Raw genomic sequence first — 19157 nt, forward strand, 5'->3', positions numbered from 1 at the left:
CATCTTAATTCAAAGCCTTTAAAGGGCTTGATTCAGGTCACACACTTGTACCAATGCAGGCTGACAATATCAACTTTTATTTACCCCAATTTGATCTAAAATCCCTCAGTTAAGTGAAGAGTCCACTTACCCGAGTCACTATGAGCTAACAATTCCCTTAACTACACAGCATCGTCGAAGACCCGCATTGCGTCCCACGCCATCATCGGAAGAGGTTTCTACGAAGTCCTTCTCAAAGTTGTGCGCGTTACCGTGCAAAGTATCGTTCACATTGCTCCTGACCCGAAGGTGGTAAGAAGGCATCGAAGGTCTGGTCTAAGGTTGAATTCGTACCAATAAATTCTCGGAAATAGTGGTTCCGAGAAGTGGGGATCACGCGTCCATTGCGGGACCTGTATTTACGGGAACCGCCGACCACATGCAGCGATTCATGAGGCTGCAGAATGCATTCGGGTATGCAGTATGCTGGATTTTGAAAATTAGCGACATAGGGTCAGCGAAGTGTGGTAGGGTTTTGCTGTAATTACTTTCGCATCGCAACCACAAGAGGAATCGCATTCGTGAATGACAATTCGTATGTTGGTGAATGCAATGGTGGCGAGGAGCGGCAGCCTGAGGACAGCGCCTGACATTGGTGTAGAGAGTACTCAGCATTGCTTAGGTGTGGTGAAGGAGAAAAATCGATTTGCATTGAAGGAGGGTGTGAATGTTGCAGTCCCCAAGTACAGAGGTGTTCGTCAACGCCAATGGGGGAAGTGGGTTTCCGAGATTAGAGAACCGAAGAAGAGGTCGCGGATCTGGTTGGGGTCTTTTCCTACAGCCGAGATGGCAGCCCGAGCTTACGACGCAGCCGTGGTGTGCTTGAGAGGGCCAACGGCGTCATTGAATTTTCCTGACTCGCCTCCTCATGGGCTTCCCGCATGTCAGTCGCCACACGACGTGCAAATCGCAGCAGCTGCGGCTGCTGCGGAGCTATCCTCGCCGTTGTCTCTGCCAAATCCGCCTGTTGCACTACCCCTAGACGTGCAATTGCATATCATGGAATCAGAAACGAAGCCGTCCCCTGAGCTGCAGCGCATCGAAACGAAGAAAGCTGACCAGCTCGGCTCGGACGAAATTGTATCGCGTTCGTCTGCATCGGATTGGTTCACCCCCTTTGAAGATCCATGGTGTAGTAACCATGCATTAGAGGACATGGGTACGTCATTCACAGATTTTCCATACTTAGAAGATATTATATAGCACAACTTCACTATTCAGGAGATGGACTAAACTCAATCTCCAGCACATAGAGCCTCGACTCGGTTTCAGATTGTCCGGTTCACGTCCCTCGACAAATCCGGTGTACTTGACGTAGACATTGTGAGCAAGGTTCACAGTGCATTACGGCGTAGATCTAGTATCATAAACCCCAAAATGTAAAGACAGGGCCACATTATGTAAACCCGAGGGTGATAGCGAAGTTGTGCTGTGTGGCGACCGAAATCGGGCGATGAAATCGCACACCCTACTCCTGCATGTACATCGGACTCTTCCAGCAACTTGCTCTCTCGCTACCGTACTCGCATCCCTCGAATCCACGAGCTGGATGCCTTGCCTTCACCGCAAGAATACTCGTAAATCCACTGTGGACACTGTATTATAGCACTGATCGGGTCCTTTCATGTTGTAGAAATTGTGCATGGTTCTCGGTTGATAGCAAGCTCAAGAGCCTCCAGCATCTTGGACGAAACATGTCCTCGGCCGACGAAATCTGGTCTTCGTCATCCAGGTGACCGGAGATAGAGTGAAGAAGGGCACCGAACGGCTGTCGTCCGTTTTCTGTGCGGTTTTCGGTTCATGTATAAATAGTGTTCATCCTCGTTGTTTGTGATCCATTCTTTGGAATGTCGTTGTCCCCTCCTGTATTTTATGGTCAAGGTCACTGTTGTCCAGTCCGTGAGGGTCGTTTTGGACATTTCATTGGGGTACATAAAGTATTAAGTTCCATTTGGCAGGCAGTATTATATCATAATAAAAGTTCGTACGTGCGTGCTTTTTATACCGGACAAATGTAAAATCTGTACCATGTGCACAGAAAAAGTATTCAAGATAGTTAATGTCATTTGTTTATTTGTTTGTTATTTTGATTTTTTATGAAACATTAGGAGGTAGACACTTTTAGTATTAAATTGGGTCCAATAAATACTTGAGATGTGTTTACTTTGGATGGTAGGTCAAAGTTTCACTTTATATTGTGCCCTTCCTCTTGTAAACATATTTGTTTTTCTCCAATCCAAGTATTTCTCAAAATTTTAAAGTACCTCAGTTCATTTTGAAGTTTTGAATGGATTAGAATTCGGATTATTCTCCAATAAGTTCTTTTATAGTCTGTCAACTTAAATCAAAATATTTATAATTATTTTTTAAATTTTATTTGATTAGATTTATTTGATTAAAATTTATTTGATTAGATTTATAAATGACATTGTTATATTACTTCAAAATAGTCCAAAAACATGTTTCTAAAATTAGAATACAAACTAATTCCATATTATTGAAATTACCAAAGTATTTTAAAAAAATATTTATTTGAAAAAAGGCAAAATATAAAAATCATTTAGAATAGTTAAGACTACAAAAGAATAAAAATATAGCAAAATTGATTGCAATTTGATATATAAATATATATATATAAATATATATATATATATATATATATCTATATATATATATATATATATATATTCTTAGACTTAAGCTAATAAGTTAATTAAACATATAAGATTGATATAACCTATAAAAGATCAAAACAATAATATTTTAATTTTTTATATTTAATCAAATATCAAATCATTGCTTATTAACAAGAACAAGAACTTGAAGAATGAAAATAACCAAGTGAGACATTTCTCAAAGAAAAATGACAAATAAAAGAATAAGTTAATATATATAGTTAAAAAAAATAGAATAATTATTGCTAAAGACTAAAGGACTAGAAAATCTTGAAACTAGAAAAGGAGCAAAAAAAAGAGTTGATAAGAGTAAAAAAGGCCTCACACTTGCCTTCATATATACTAACTAACTTTGAGCTATGTAGCAACATTCTATAAGATCTTCAACACATGTCCAACTTGTAGGGCACATGACTAATTCGTAATGTAAGTTTCTTATATAAATGTCACATGTCCAATTTGTATCATAAGTAGCCAACATATGTGACACATGGCCAACTTTTCAACCTACAAATCATCTACATATAACTAAAGATAAATCCACATCTATAAGACTTCTAACAAGCTTTTCCATAGGATATTATCAAATTTATATCTAATTACTTCTATTAATTTAGATTATCTGGATAATTATAAATTGATCATTTAACATATATATATATATATATATATATATATTATAATAAATTATTTTTAATTTTTTTTATCAAAAAAAATTATTTTTAATATCATATAACTATTACAAAATATACATATATATATATATATATATATATATATATAAAATACCAAGTATAAGATAAATATAAGTAGATTTAATATTATATTATGGCAAAGCTTCTTAGAAGCTTCATAGATGCATATTTCACTTTATACATGTTTATAGTTAATTGATATGTTAGAAACTTGGCCAACAAGTTAGCCATGCATTGTACATGTGGATAGCTTGTGGTATAAGCTAATAATGTGGCACACATATAGGAAACTTACCTTGCAAGTTAAGACACATAATCACAAATTAGACACTTGTTGGAGGTCCTATAGAATGTTGCCACATAACTCTTAGTTAGATAGTATATATAGAGGTAAAAATGAAGTCTTTTCCACTCTTATCAATACATTTTTAGTCTTTAATCTTGTTTCAAGACTTTCTAGTCTTCTTGTATTTGACAATAGCCATTTTAATCTAATATTATACCAATTTGAATGATTTTTTAGTTTTTTTAAGTGACACAAGAATTTATTGATTTTTTAATTTTTTAAAATTCATGTTCTTGATAATGAATTAATTATTTCAAAATCTAAGAATTAATCTCATTTTTCTATTTATTTATATTAGCTATTATATATTAATGATATATTCACAAATGATGTTAAATTTTTGATTTAAATAGATTAGAAATCTTTCTTAATTTTTACTTTTTTCTTATATCAAATTAATTGATTGATATTCTAATTAAATCAAATAATTTTATCATATTAATTATAAAGATATTTTTTAGATAAGTTGCCACATCTTTTTTTTTTAATTTTTTAATTTTTTATATTGATATGCCAAAATACATTATATTTCTATAGGATCTAAATTTGTTTTCTTATAATAGCATATACAATAATAAAGTTTGATGTCCTATTATATATTATTTTGTTTGAAAATATATCATGCACTTGGTTGTGGAAGGTAAACTTGTACTTTGTAGTTAATTAAAAATATATTAAAAAAAAATGTTAATTTACTTAAAGGTCAACCATTAACCTTTTGTCATGAATATAATTCATATTAACAATTATCTAAATAAGGAGAATTAAGTAGAAGTAAACAGAAGCATGTAAATTATATAATATATTATATAAAGGCTTTATAAATTTGGATTTTATTTTATATATGTTTATAAGTGATTGATAGGTTGAAAACTTTGTCAAGAAGTTGGCAATATGTTGCACATGTTGGCCACTTGTAGTATAAGTTGGCCATATAGTGCACATATAGAAAACTTGCTTTGCAAGTTAGATACATATTTTTTGAATTTAACATGTATTATAAGTTCCATAGAACATCACTATGTAGCTTTTATTTAAATTGTCTATATAAATGCAATAGTAAGGCCTTTCTCACTCTTATCAATTTATTACTTTCTTCTAGTCTAATTTCAAGAGTCTATAGCTCTTATATCTTTAATAATAACTATTCCAATCTCTTCTTAAATACATCTTTTCTCCATCTTCTTTTGAGATACATCTCACATATTTTTATTCTTTGATTTCTTATCCTTAAAACCTTCTCTAATTGTGTTTTTAATCTATAAGCAATAATAGTTAATTATTGCATGGTTTATTTTCTTTCAAAATTTGTAAGAATGTTGTAAATTAATTTCATTATTAGCTTAAAAAATATTATTTCAATTCAATTGGAAGATTATTCAAAATCATTGAAATCTCTTCAAATCCTTGAAATCTATTATTTGAGATCTTAACTCAAGTGAATTTTAATAGTCTTTGATCATACTATTTGATTAATCTTAAATTCATAAAATACATTCAAAACAAATAGATTTACAATCTCACAAATTTATACTTGTCAATTTGCTAAAATGTCCACAAAAGTCTACAAAATATATACTTTTGTTTATTTTAAAAAACCATGAGTCACTAAAATTACCTTATCTTTGTAAATCTTTTATAAAATCAATATCTTTTTAAATTATCCAAAATTAACACTTAGACATATCCAATAAAAATTTATCCTTAATATTGTTTTTCAATCAACAAAAAAAACCTTATTAATTGCTGTAGGTGTATGATTTTATGCCTTAGGATTTGATATCATCATTAATTCACAACCAATTTTCTTTAGATGTTAGCATTTATTTTTTCAAGTTATTTTTTTTATTAAATGCTATTTTTTATTTCCACTTAAAAAATATAATAATATTATTTTTTATAATTCATTATTTTATTTTATTTTTAGTCTTGTAAATTAAAAAATATCATTTTTATAGAATTAAAATATTCATAATAATTTTTTTTTATTATCTTCATATCTTTTATCCATATTTTTTTAAAGTAATTTTTTACTATGTTTTTTAATAAATTTCTTTTATATATATATATATATATATATATATATATATATTATCTAATAGCCATGTTATAATATAATATCAAATAAAAATTACATGAAGCTCAAATAAAGATCATCTAAAACGATAATAAAGAATAGATAATAAATAGATAAAAATTGGATGAAAATATGATAAAGATTAGATGAAGATCAAAAGAAGATTAGAAAAAGATCACGTTATAGTTGGATGAAGTCTAGATACTCTCAAATGCTCTACTTTGTCAATAATGATGATTTCCACATGTTCTTTTTAAGCCAAGGACAAAAAAAATTACAAGTACCACCATCACTACCTCTTGTGTCAATGAAAAAAAATCATGAGCATTAATACAATCTTCGTTTATATCAATGACAAACAAAAATAACATAAGAAACATCATGGTTGCTTTTTATACTAGTGAAAAATAAAAATATCATAAGTAATGTTATAGTTGAATCACATGGTTTTAGTTGTTTTAGCTTCAACAAAAAAATACAATTATTTTTTAGAGAGCCTACAAAACTATTGCAACTTTAAAAATCTATTGTATTATCAACAAGTTTCAATACATCAGTCTATGACACAAATTGTTAACTAGATGAATAAAAAACAGTTGTGATCTAAATGACATGTCATAGAAAAAAATAAGATAGTCTTTATTTAAAGCACACCTTAAGTCTTTAGCAATTGATTTATAATTATGATTTTTTTTTCTTGCTTTATTCTTGTGGCTTTTTATATTCAAACAAGCTTCATTATTTAATACAAAAAAATCAAAGAATAGTCAAGACAAATTCTTTCTTTATACTTTACAAGGCTGTAAAAACAATCTTATTACTTCATTCAAGTTGCTAGTCTCTATACAAAAGCTAGACAATGTCTAGTGGATTATTAAATTAGTTAGTAACTTTTACCTATTTAAATTAAATAAGATCATTCATCATAATACTAACAAAAATATATTTCTTTTTAATCATAACAACCTACTTACAACAACCTTATATGCTAATTTGTAAGAAAATTCTTCATTTTACAAATTTCTATAAGTTGCTTTTCAATTTAACATCCTTCTTGCATATTGTATAGTTGCATTTTTAATTATCTTCTAAAACACAATCTAATTCTTTTAATTGCAACCCTTCTACTTTTTTGTACTTCAAACTTATGTAAATCTAATTTTTTCTTTGTAGTAATCTAATTCTTACATGCTCACACTATAGCTAAAGTGCTATAACCCATATATGACATGTGCACCTCTTTTCATGTAAGTACTATAATAGTAAGAAGTTTTCATATCTTATAGAATTTTTATTTATTTATTTATTTATTTTTTGAAATTTTAACTACACTATGGTGTTTTAAAAAATTTAATTTTTTCAGTAATATTTTATCTACTACCTAATAATTATAGGTTACTAATAAATAATACATATAAAAATATATTTTTGTATATATTAGCCATAATAATTAAACACCAAATTTTATAATTAAAATAATCTTTTTAAATCAACTAAGATAATTATATTTAAGACTTATTAAGACTGTAATTTAATAAAGTTTTACTTAACAAAATTTTTATTTAACAAATTTTTTATAAATTTTATATTTTCTAAGTCCTAATATATATTTAGATAATAAAATAGTCTCTTAAATCTTAAAATTTATATATTAAAATAATTTTATATTTTATTTTTAATAGATCCACTCTTATCTAAAAATTCTTCTAAAAACTTATCTTTTAGAAAATATGAGAACTAACTAGTATTGTAGTAGTTATAGAGAAAAAGATATACATGTCATATATAGATTGTAGCACCGTAGTTGTAGGTGCAAAGATAAGTCTAAGGCCTCATGTTCTTTCTAAGCAATCCTTTACACCACCTTGTGAGTTTTAGTGAGGCTCAAATCTTTAATCCCTCAAGCAATTTAGCCTTGAAATAAAACCATTTATTTAATTTTTATCTTTTTTTTATATAAAAATTTATTTAACATATTTATAATAACTTAGATATATATAGATATATATATATATATATATATATATATATATATATATATCTTATATCATTAAAAATCTCTGAATATTATCTTTATTAATATTTTATTTTATCTTTTATTTTATTTAATATTATATAAAATTACAATGAACAAAATGTGACTAGTTTTTGGAGTGTGCAATTGTCTAATTGCATTTCTTTTACTTGTTATGTTCTTATTCTTATTTATTTCTTCTTAATTTTATCACCTACTTCACACTATTCATTACAAGAAGCTCTTAATTGAGGCCATCTTGTAAATTGGATTGAAAGATAAATTTTACCTTCTCAATGGCTACTTAAAAATTCTTTGGTAATAATCTTCTCATTGAGACCTTGACTCATTAAAATAAACATCCAACATCTTATAAAATCAAAATTTAATTATATTTATAAAATTTAAATATATTTTTAGCACAAAATAGGAGTCATATAATATTTAGACATATTCTTAGAGAGAAGGAATTTAGAGGAAATATTAGTCTTAAATTTAGTAATTGAGAAGAGTATATATTTATTTCTATGATTACCATGCCTTGGAAGAAAAGTGTTTTTTTGGTACATCCAAAAAATTAAAAAATATTTATATATAAAAAAAAATTAGAAATTTCTGGATAAAGCTTTGAGAATTTAGATTTAGAATTTGTAATTTAGAAGTTTGAAATTTATGATTTAGAATATAAAAAATCAGAACATATACTAGTTAAAATGAATAATTAAGAAGTTTCAAAAGATAGGATCTAAAGATTAAAATAGATGGGACAACCTAAGATATTGTATGATCTAACATTTTACAATTCATAGAAAAGAAAATGCCTTCACTTGCTTTTATTCCAAAAATCCAAAAAATATAAATTTTTAGATTAGTAAAAATGGATCAAGTAGAATCATGAATCTATTGCTTGCTATTACTGTCATATTTAAACATCTTCTTATTAATATAATAAAAATCAAAATTGCTATAATAAAAAAATTAATTATGTTAACTTTAAAATCTATTGGAATGCCAAACTAGAAGCATTATTTTTCTTTTAAAAAATGTGTTTGGTAGTAATTTTACATTACTAATTTGCATTTTTTCTATATATATATATATATATATATATATATCTATCTTACTACTTTGTGTATAAAATAATTTAATAATTAAATAATTAGATTCTCAAAGTCAAATTTGATATTTTTTAAATTTTAGTAATTCATATTTGATAATTTAAATGACAAAAAATCTATAATAATTGGAATTATTTCTTATTTTAGACTGTTTATTATATTCTTCTATAAAAGTGGATATAAGTAATAGAAATAAGTTTAAACTTCAATTAAGTATATAATCTATTTGATTAATTTTTTTATTTGGTTTTAATATATAGTATGTTTAGAAACAAGGTATGGAGTATGCTTTAGTTATTACATCTAAAAAAGCTTTCAATACCAATTATATATCTTTTTATTTTAAGATTTAGAATTTAGAATTTAGAATTACAAGTATCATAGGACATATATTTAGAGTTCAAAACTTTAAGTTTAAGTTTTTAGAATCATATTAGTATATCCAGTATTTATACTTCTTTGTTTTTAATTGAAAAAAAGCTTAGTTATTAATTATTTTTTAATTTTTTATAACCAATAATTTTGGTGAAATAAATAATATATTCTACAAGTTTTTAGACTTATAAGTTTATACACTTTAACTATATATTTATAAATTTAATTTTATAATGAGAAAGATTTTTATAAGTGTTAAGTCATTTATCTTTTGTATATTGGATTCATAATATGTAATTGTATAATCAAATTATATTAGAAGTTTTTCGATATGTGGATATTAAGGATTTTATTTATTTGGTTATTAAGTTTAGAGTTTTGTTAGCCCAAGTAGGTGAGTAGGATAGTCCAAGACATGACATAATCTAATAATTTAGAAGATTTGTAAAATCGAAAATCTTATAAAAACTTAAACCATTAGAATTTAACATGGTGTTCTTTATTATTATTATTATTATTATTATTATTCTTCCAAGGTTGAAAAGATCAACTTTTTCTTTGATTATTAACCTTTAGTAAAAAAAACTATGATATTTTTATTTTTTATAGACTTAAAATTTCTTGACTCTGAAAAAATATTGAATTTAAACAAGATTGTTCTAAACTTAATATATATATATATATATATATATATATATATCACAGCTATATTTACATAAGAATTATTATTTTATGATTAAATATAATATAGAAGGATTATAAGAACTAATCCTATAATAAAAAAAACTAATAAAAAATGATCTAATGGTACCAAACTATGAAAGAAATTACATTATGATAATGATCATTCTAAATATAAATAAGTAAATATAACTATAAAACAAAGTATATTGGAATCTGCAATTCTAGAAATAAGTTAACTAAACAAATCAAGACAAAAGGAGTGGAGGTGCAAACTAGTAAGCATAGAATTTTACAAAGGTCCAAAGAGTATGAAAACAATTATGGAAGAGTTAATTTGATATATATATATATATATATATATATATATATTAATTAGGCCTATAAACAACGAATCTACAACATAATAAACTTTAAAATAAAAATAAATTTGGAGCTAATTAGATCTTTTTATGCTTATCTTTTAATTTTTTTTATTTTTATTTCTTTCTAAATAAGCCATTCATCCATCAAATCCTATAAAGTTTGTATGAAATATGCGATATTAGTGTGATTAGACAAATACTAAAATTCAATATTTTTTTAATATATTATTAATTTTAATCTATGTAGATTTTTATTTTTTTATTTTTATTTTTTTATAAAGCTTCAATATTTTCTCAAAAAATCTTGAGAAAAAAATTGTTTTGAGGTGAATATAATCAAATGAGGGTGTTCTCCTTCCTAAAGTGTTTAGAGCTATTTTAAATTTCTATTCTTCTTTTAAGGTTGATTGTACTAATACTTATGTCATCTTGACATCTTAAAATTACTATGAAATTTTTTTTTTAGTAATATTGGACTAATGCATGCTATAACTATATAAGACTCTATATTTTAGATTTTTCTACTCTAAAAAACCTCTTAACATTAATTATCTTATATATATATATATATATATATATATATATATATATCTATCTATATCAATAATTGTAGATAATTCAAATATTATTGTTTTGTATATACCATGTATATTTTTCCAGCTTTTGTATTGTCTACTATACCTCTTAAGACTTACACTTGTGTTTGCAACACAACTTATTCTATGTATGATATGCCAAAATCATTCAATAATAAAAAAAATATTATCCAAAATTTTGCTTATTCTTGTCTACGACTTGATCTAAAGTAACTATAATAAAAAAACATAATACTACTTCAAATCGAAATCTTATTCTATATTTATATCTAAAGTAGATAATGTGTACTAGTTTAAGACTTTATTCCAAATTTTAAGCATAAATATATAAACTATAAGAATTAATTAGATTTTTGTTATAATTTTTTTCTATTTCAAACCTCACTCTAATTGCATTTATTGGAAGATATAGACTTAATTACAAATTTTATAAGATTACTAATAACATATCTAAGTTGAAATTAAAATACCTAATTCTAAAGATAAGATCCAACGACAAAAAAAACTCTGTTAAGTTTTTTGGAAGTACCTTCATAAGCTATTTTAACATATTCATATATGTGTTGCAGGATTAATCCCATCCACTCTCATGTTTACTATATATGATAGAAAAATCAAAGATAATCTGTTATTTTTTCTTTATTAGTATTACATGTTTATGTGTTACAGCAATACATATAATGCATTAAAAATATCATAACAAATTTATTGGACACACAATCTCCACTTAACTTCTACGTTGCTTTTCAATTATGTGTCAACAGCAATGAATCCAATTAGAAAAAAAACTTAGATTCTGGCCAGGAAATTCAATGTTAAATGACTCTTCCAAGGTGAACAACAGTAATTAAAGTTTGAAACAGCGTGCATTCAGCTCCACCAACGCTTGTTCTAAACTCCAATTTTTGTAGCATCCATATTATTTAATCAATTGCTGCGGCTACAAACACGGATACAATGAAGATCTGCATGTATCACGAGTACTCTTTGGGATGTAAGATGCTCAACTACTGTTTGGCTCACAGCGATGTGAGGTGTGCCTTGAAGGGCTAAGTAGCTCCCAAATAGAAAGTGTGTTCAAAGAGTTGATCCTAAGACGATCATTTGATATATCTTCTTAGATCAGCATAGATTTCAAAACGACAAAGAATATGGTCGATTGTGACACGATCTGCTGTGAAGCTGCGTTGCTCTATTTCTGGCATATCCCTCAAGGACTGCAACTTCACGCCTTTTTAAATCATAGATCGGCGTAATATTTCCTTCAAAAAGGGAAATTGAGGCCTGCTCACGAAGTCACAGCGAGAGGTTATAGATTGTCGAAGTGGTGTTCAAGTCCAAGTCATTCACCATTGATTTTACAAATAAATGCATAGTGCTTGCCTGTGGTAAGCTTTGGTGCTCTATGCTTAGTTTCTAGAATCCATGGTGAATGACTTGGAGTTGAATCTTGCTTGCTAGTGCAAGGCTTAATATTTTCATAATTTCTCGTATGAATAAATGCGGAATTGCGCACACAACAATCTAGGGTTGGAAAAAATTTTACGTAGCACATCATTCCACAGTTCTGGTTATCTAGAACAAAAATCTGTGGTGTATTAATCGTTTTTGTCTTTTAACTTCCTGCACACAGAATGGTAGGCGACTTCCCAATCATCTGAGCTAGCTTACCAAAACGATTCTGCATGGACCGGACGGTGCTTACCTCCAACAAACCAATTGCGAAACGAAGCACTGCACCAAATTGCACAACATTTGTCAAAATCTCACGGCCTTTCCACATAACGATTTCTTTCAAAGGCATCTAAAATTCTCCATTATGTTCTTTCGCAACGCCTGTTGGATAAGACTGGTCATAAAAGGCAAATCCAATAAATGACTAGATACAATCATTTTGAAACATCAACCCTGCATGATTGAACAGTAGGGACGCGCACCAGGGACAATGCATGTTACAATTACACTGCCGCACAGCTCCACATCATCGGACACCATTCAAGCTCCGTAAGAACGACATCCACCGCTCCACGACTTATTGGCTCAGAAAACTGAAACACAAGCTCCTGGAGAGCGCCACAACCGCATGCTTGTGTTCAAGCAGCAATTTTAGTGTATCAACCGATTGCAAAGACGATCGTGAACGATACCACTGCGAATTCACAAACTAGCGTCGAAGTCGCCGCGGCGATCTCACGCAAGGTAAACCCTAATTGGCCGTTCATAGGCATTCTGAAGATTAAATTCGGGTAGGTTCGGTCCGGGGCTAATCCGAGCCAAACCCAGCCTGGTACAACCCCTTCCAGAAAGAACGTACGGAAAGGACATTCGAATGTGGACGCATTCACACTGCTATCGCTCCACCTACTTTAGCATAATGAGGTGGCATTTATGGGCCACTGGGTTCACGAGTTCTCTTCGTGGAGAACAATAGAAATTTAGTTCCCTAAAGTTGGAATAATCTTGTGGTTGAAGCTTAACGATGTTCCAAATTTGTTTATTATGAATACCAACTCATGGTTCCTTAAATGAAAAGATTACGTATGTGAGTTGGAATTCAACAAGTGATCAACTGGTGAAGGGCCATTGCCAAACGAAGCATCACCGAGTTTGCCGCATGAGATTTGAATTTGAGCGCGCTGGCCCTATAAAAGGCCCCAGTCGGACCGTTAACCCCGCCATCAGTTCGATGTCGCAGTTGTGACCCGGTCCGCAGCGCACGGGTGTGCGCATTTGCCCAGCCCGGCCCGCCCCAACTCAACTCAACTCATCAGCTTGCTTGTGGTACAGCTTGTGCGTGAGTTGAGCAGGTCTGCAGTGGTTGCGCAGTTCCGCGACACTCGATCATCGGGTGGATTCGAGGGTTTGAGTGATGAGGATCGGCGTGTCGGAGAAGATTCATCGGGCGCTGCAGAGATTGCATCTGCACGGGATCGGGGGTGGGAATTCGCTCCAGCACAATGTGCACTGCGACGTGAAGGTCAGGAAAGTCGACCTGGTGCCCAGCGACGTGCCTGCGGGGTTCTTGGTCGTGTACGTCGGTGACGAGCGGCGTCGGTTCGTCATCAGGGCCTATACCTTGAAGCATGCAGTGTTTCGCGTGCTCTTGGAGAAGTCGGCCGAAGAGTTTGGTTACAAGCACGACGGTGGGTTGATCATTGCTTGCGATGTGGCATTTTTTGAGCACCTGCTGTGGCTTATCGAAACAAAAAGCCCTTCTCTTTGTAGGATGGAGCTGCGGCATTACTGGGCTTTCGCGCCCGATAATACTATTTGTCACATGGTGGATTGAATGAGGGAGAGGATGCGGAATGATCGAGTACGGAGAGCGTGGATATTTTGTGCGATTCGCGCTTTTCAGTGCGATGGTGCGCAGTCTAGGAGAGGTGGAGGGGAGCCCCAAATTGGCTACGGACGGCTGGGTGAGCGGTTAGACGTATCAGTCGACTGTGGTGTCTATGCCTTACGCCGATGCGTAATTCGAAATCATTTGTTACGACGTTGGAGGAATATCTTTTGGTACATATCATTCTTTTGGAAAGAATAAGCACTCTTAAGGTATTAGCATGCGACTGACGTTCTTGCGGTGAATTATCGTTACCATTCTTTCAGTTGATCCGATCTGGCACAGAGAATGATGCGTGTCAGGAGCCTCGCTATGGATCATTATTGACTTACTTACACCATGACAACCTCTCTGTGCCCAATCCAGGGTTGGTTGGCTGATTAGTTTGCGACAATGAAATTCGGTAAAGCGATCTCAGCTCACGGCATAGTGAAGATAATTCCGATTTGCAAACGTAGGAAGACTTTGTTTCAGCCTGTTCGCTGTAGCCTTGTCTTTTTACCACCAGCCTGTGGGTAGCTGGTAGCTTGTAGCTTGGGCGGTGTTGCTCGTCCATGCTAAGGCTATGAGATGTTTGACGCTGTGAATTGCGTACTGCATGACAAGCCTTAGGATGTGTCTCCGAAGATTTATTTAGCATTGTGCGAGACAAAATTTTGTAGTTTATGAGCACACGCTGTGTTCATAACGGAGCCCCTCGTCCTGTAGAAGTTGATCGATGACCTACCTGTGTCATGGCATTCGTCAGACCATAACATCCCTTAAATCACTAATTGTCTTCCACGTACTAGTGTGTTAGCAAGGCCATTTGAGAACATGTGCTGCATTGCATACTATGTGTTGTAAAATTCGCTCCTTTATCCTGAGTCGGATTGAAAGAATGAACGCTAATGATTCCATCTGCGAAAGAAAGACCTCCGTTTGTGGTCTGCGCAAATCCTTGACGGAGTAAAAACAGGATCATTGCACGCGACAATAAGTCATCGTTATAACATTGGACAACTTCTTTGGGCAAAGACGTCCTACAACATAGAGAGCTGCATCCAAGTTGTGGGGATCACCCATTACTTATACCAAGCGCAGTGGAGGCTAATTGGACTACGTAATTTGTTCGGTGCCACTGTTCTAATTCCTTCCTTATCATCAATTCAACATAAGTTGCCTGTTCAAAGTGTTCAGAAAACCGGAACTTCGAACATGAGGCAAGAGGATCTAGAATTGTATGGATCAAGTTTCACAAATGTTGTATATACATAATCAGATCATACCGGTGAAATGAAAATAGCGTCGATCATGTAAATCACGCAGGTTCGAGTGTGAGTTATAACCATACTGAAACACACATGTGGCATCATGTCCAATGAAGGTCATGAGCCCAGTAACGCTCACGTCAACATTACCCCTTACAAACGGGTTTTATCATTCTCGTAAGTAGCACACCCAACTCCAATCTCTGGTCCAAGCATTAAAAAAATTCAAACAAGCATTCGAGGTGATATAATAACGAATGCCTTGCACACCGACATTACATGAAGGATAGTGGTACAAGAATGTGCATCGAATGTGCTCGTTATCAGCTTTTCTTCAGGATCAATGAAGCATCTACTCAATGCCACTGAATCACTTAAAACAGTGCAGTAAGTGTGAGTAATCCTAGATCTTCATGCTCTTCTGACCTTATAAACTTTGCTGTGAACGACAATTCTGTTAACCTTAAACCCTGGAACTATTGTAAAGCCAACACCGAACACGATGGGAGAATTGTCGCCTTCATCATCGTCACTCTCTTCTGTCGACATCAGAATAGATTCCATGTAGTTCCGGTTGAACTTCATTTTCCTTGTCGGTCGGAAGATCTCGGCTGTTGGACGCAATGCGAATGCAAGCTTGTGTACAAGAAAAACAGAGAGCGCGAGTTTGATAAAGCTCGAGGCTGATTTGACCTCTGTTACAGACGTAGCCAACTCCTGTCTTCTAATACCATCTGGCCCAAATACTTTACCGAAGACCAGAACTCCCACGTTTTCAACACCAGGGGCGCCGGTTCGGGAGAGAGCAGCAATCAAATCTATTTGCTTCTTGTTGCAGAACCTGCGAAAGTCATTATCGGCTGCATCATCGTAAACAAGTTCTTCAGGATTCTCCAAATCGTTTAACTGTTTGTACCGCTCGAAGTTATCTTTCATACGAGTCTCGGAGTCTAGAGTATCTGGTGCATTGTCCTCAATGTGGAAGCTATCATTCTCAAACTGGTCAAACAGAACATCACAGACGAGCGCTTGGTACACGAACTTGGTATGACCATCTCTTTCGAATACAACGGATGGCACCAACGCCTTGGCCACACTGGAGCAATTCACGCCACTATTCTTCAAGGCTTGCATCAAAAACTTGGTGAGGATGCCCGATGTCGTGTTCACTCTATCCACAGCTTTGTGTAGAAGGTGTGGAGTGGCTTCTGTTTCCAAGAAGGATTCGCCGCCGTTGTATTCTTGCGAGTTCCCAAGCTCCACGACTCTCTTCAGATGGGCATTCTCAGTTGTCTTGCTATTCAATAGTCGCTGGAGCTCCGTAACTTCACTCTGCAACTTCCGCATCTCATTCTCATTCACAGATCCAGTCTGCAAGGGATCTTGTGACGGAGATTCCGAGCCAATTTTTAATGCGATGTAATCACGCCTGTCTACAATTCTCGGTGAACTCTCGTGCCCTCGTAAATATCTACCCGGTAACCTAATTAAACGTATCAAAATATATATAGGGTGCCATAAAACGCTGCGGAAAAAACCGCACATACTTGCGTCACAACCCAACACCAGCTTTAGATGATAAACAACTTTCGATCAAATTAATCTGTAATCAAAACAGATTCTTAAATGCTTAAAGCTCGTAATCCAACTTCACAATCCATGCAATCTCCAAAAAAAAAAGAGTGAAGAAGAAGAAGAAGAAGAAGATGAAGAAGGAAACAAAACCGCGTTGCAAATGTTGAAAGACAAAAAAGAAGAAGAATTGTATTGAATCTCCACTAACCTGAAATTTATCTTTAAATCCACGAGGAAACTGTCGGTAGAAAAAATAACGCAGTCGCGAGATGAAAGCCGTAATGTTGCTGCATTCGAGACTCCAAAAATTCTGTTAAAAACGGCGTAGAATCTGTCTCTTGGTCTAGAAAGCACAGTGACTTTCTCTCTCCCTCTATGACACCATACAATCCGCAATTCCAGAATGATAGCGTCGAAGGAAAACCAATAACCTCCCTCCTCTTTCCCCTCTCCACTGACTTCGCAAGGCACCCCGACACCCGATTCATCAGATCAAACACACTACAAAACGTGTCGGCCACCTTAAATTCTCTTGCTACATTCCCGTGTACATTGCTCGCTTCCGCAGCGACAGAGCTAGGAAAGGGCGCAAACGCAGGGCGAAAATTGGGTTAGAGTGGACGACTGTCCTGTGAGGAATGCAGTTTCCGCCCATACCAGGCCACTAGCATCATTAAAGGTTACACGATTCTTTTCAGGAGGTCCACACCCAGATGACTACCGACTGTATTATAAAATCATTTACCCAGCACTTGTGAGGCTTTTTTTCGGTGAACGATTGTTTCGCATTTTTATTCCCGACTGTTCATCCATAGTCACGCACTACACGGCATCCATCTACTAGCCCTGTTTTGCTCGCAAAGCAGCTACAGAGCCCTTCCGTCGTCCCGGGGACGCGTGCAGAAAATTCAGTCATTACTCTTGAAAAGCGACGATCACTACTAACCTGTGCATCCAGGACCGGAATACTTCTAATGCTCACGCAAATATCTCATTTCTGGAGTGATAAATTACATCCCCACATCTTACTCTCCGTCTTGTCCACGTTGGTCGACTTGGTTTTGACGGTACTGCAAAGAAATGTAGCCTATCTTGAAAGAACACTGAATTTGAAACACTAAATTCGTAAAGAAAATACTAGAATTGACTTGAGCAGAACGGAAGTGCTGAAATGTGAAATTCATTTTCCGATGTGGCAAAAAGCTCAAGGCTCGAGTATTGTGCTACATCGTCATACTAAGAATAAACGAGACTGGCTAAGGTGCTTCCGCTTTCATCTACATACAAAAGGGGATGAATATTCTAACACATCTTTGCAAATTCCTCCAATTCTTCATCGTAGAAACTGATCCTAAACAACGGACATGTGAACAAGGTCTCGAAAGAGGTAATAGTCCCAGCTAATACAGCATCTATGCACACTCGGTGCGAACAACTCGTACTGTTCTGCTTCCTTTCCTAATCGTCAAAGAGAAATGGAAAATTGACAATAAATATAAAAAACTCCAGTCATAGAAGTCGAACACGCGATGTTACCATCTCTACTGACCATAGCCTTCGCATACGACTATGTCTGGGCCTGGTCAGAATTTATTCATATTTAAAACAATAATGTGCAACAATTTCTATCAAGAAGCAAGCTTAAAAAAAAATTGTACCAGTCAGGAAAAAACGTAGGCAACTATAGAAAAAGGAAATTCAGCGGCATATCAAAAACGATCCGAAGACCATACAAATTTCAGCCGCCACCTGTCCAATCGATCCCCGAAATTTGCCTTTCCCTATTCCATCGAAGAGATTTGGTGCGAAGGAAAATTCCATGCTGCTTCGCGCGCCCAGTGGGTGGGGGGTTGTCCAGGGAGGTACACTGGCAAGGACGAAGAAGCACGCGACGTCGCACGGCAGAGTGGCAAGGAAGGCCAGAGTCGAGACAGCCCACAGTAAGCGAGAGAGGGAGTGATGCCAGCCCTGTCCCCGTCCCCCTCACCTTCTCTGCTTCTTCTTTTGC

The 19157-nt window shown here is 33.3% G+C and overlaps 3 protein-coding genes and 1 long non-coding RNA gene across 6 annotated transcripts; 2 read left to right on the forward strand and 2 right to left on the reverse strand.

Moving 5' to 3' along the window:
• The first annotated feature begins 307 nt into the window (after positions 1 to 307).
• LOC112279618 (uncharacterized) lies at positions 308 to 2100 on the forward strand. Its single transcript, XM_024514243.3, has one exon. It carries the CDS (start codon positions 565 to 567, stop codon positions 1240 to 1242), a length of 678 nt encoding a protein of 225 aa, XP_024370011.1. The 5' UTR covers positions 308 to 564; the 3' UTR covers positions 1243 to 2100.
• A 9485-nt stretch (positions 2101 to 11585) lies between these two features.
• Positions 11586 to 13303, reverse strand: LOC149989483 (uncharacterized). The gene is made up of 3 exons (XR_016502016.1): positions 12919 to 13303; positions 12687 to 12715; positions 11586 to 12265 (listed from the first exon to the last, which is right to left on the reverse strand). It is a non-coding gene; the product is annotated as an uncharacterized LOC149989483 (long non-coding RNA).
• A 341-nt stretch (positions 13304 to 13644) lies between these two features.
• LOC112280385 (protein SMALL AUXIN UP-REGULATED RNA 12) lies at positions 13645 to 15111 on the forward strand. Its single transcript, XM_073533033.2, has 2 exons — positions 13645 to 14536; positions 14691 to 15111. Exon 1 carries the CDS (start codon positions 13851 to 13853, stop codon positions 14268 to 14270), a length of 420 nt encoding a protein of 139 aa, XP_073389134.1. The 5' UTR covers positions 13645 to 13850; the 3' UTR covers positions 14271 to 14536; positions 14691 to 15111.
• A 711-nt stretch (positions 15112 to 15822) lies between these two features.
• On the reverse strand, positions 15823 to 18515 carry LOC112280384 (protein GRAVITROPIC IN THE LIGHT 1). 3 transcript variants are annotated; one of them, XM_024515828.3, is made up of 2 exons: positions 17358 to 18515; positions 15823 to 17177 (listed from the first exon to the last, which is right to left on the reverse strand). In XM_024515828.3, exon 2 carries the CDS (start codon positions 17117 to 17119, stop codon positions 15986 to 15988), a length of 1134 nt encoding a protein of 377 aa, XP_024371596.1. In that variant the 5' UTR covers positions 17120 to 17177; positions 17358 to 18515; the 3' UTR covers positions 15823 to 15985. The 3 variants fall into 3 exon arrangements, with proteins under 3 accessions (XP_024371596.1, XP_024371597.1, XP_024371598.1); XM_024515829.3 differs by having other exon boundaries at positions 15823 to 17120; positions 17358 to 18268; XM_024515830.3 differs by having other exon boundaries at positions 15823 to 17099; positions 17358 to 17786.
• Positions 18516 to 19157: the final 642 nt, after the last annotated feature.

The sequence above is a fragment of the Physcomitrium patens genome, chromosome 3 (genome assembly GCF_059467195.1).
Source record: "Physcomitrium patens ecotype Gransden chromosome 3, ASM5946719v1, whole genome shotgun sequence".
NCBI classification, from domain to species: Eukaryota; Viridiplantae; Streptophyta; class Bryopsida; order Funariales; family Funariaceae; genus Physcomitrium; species Physcomitrium patens.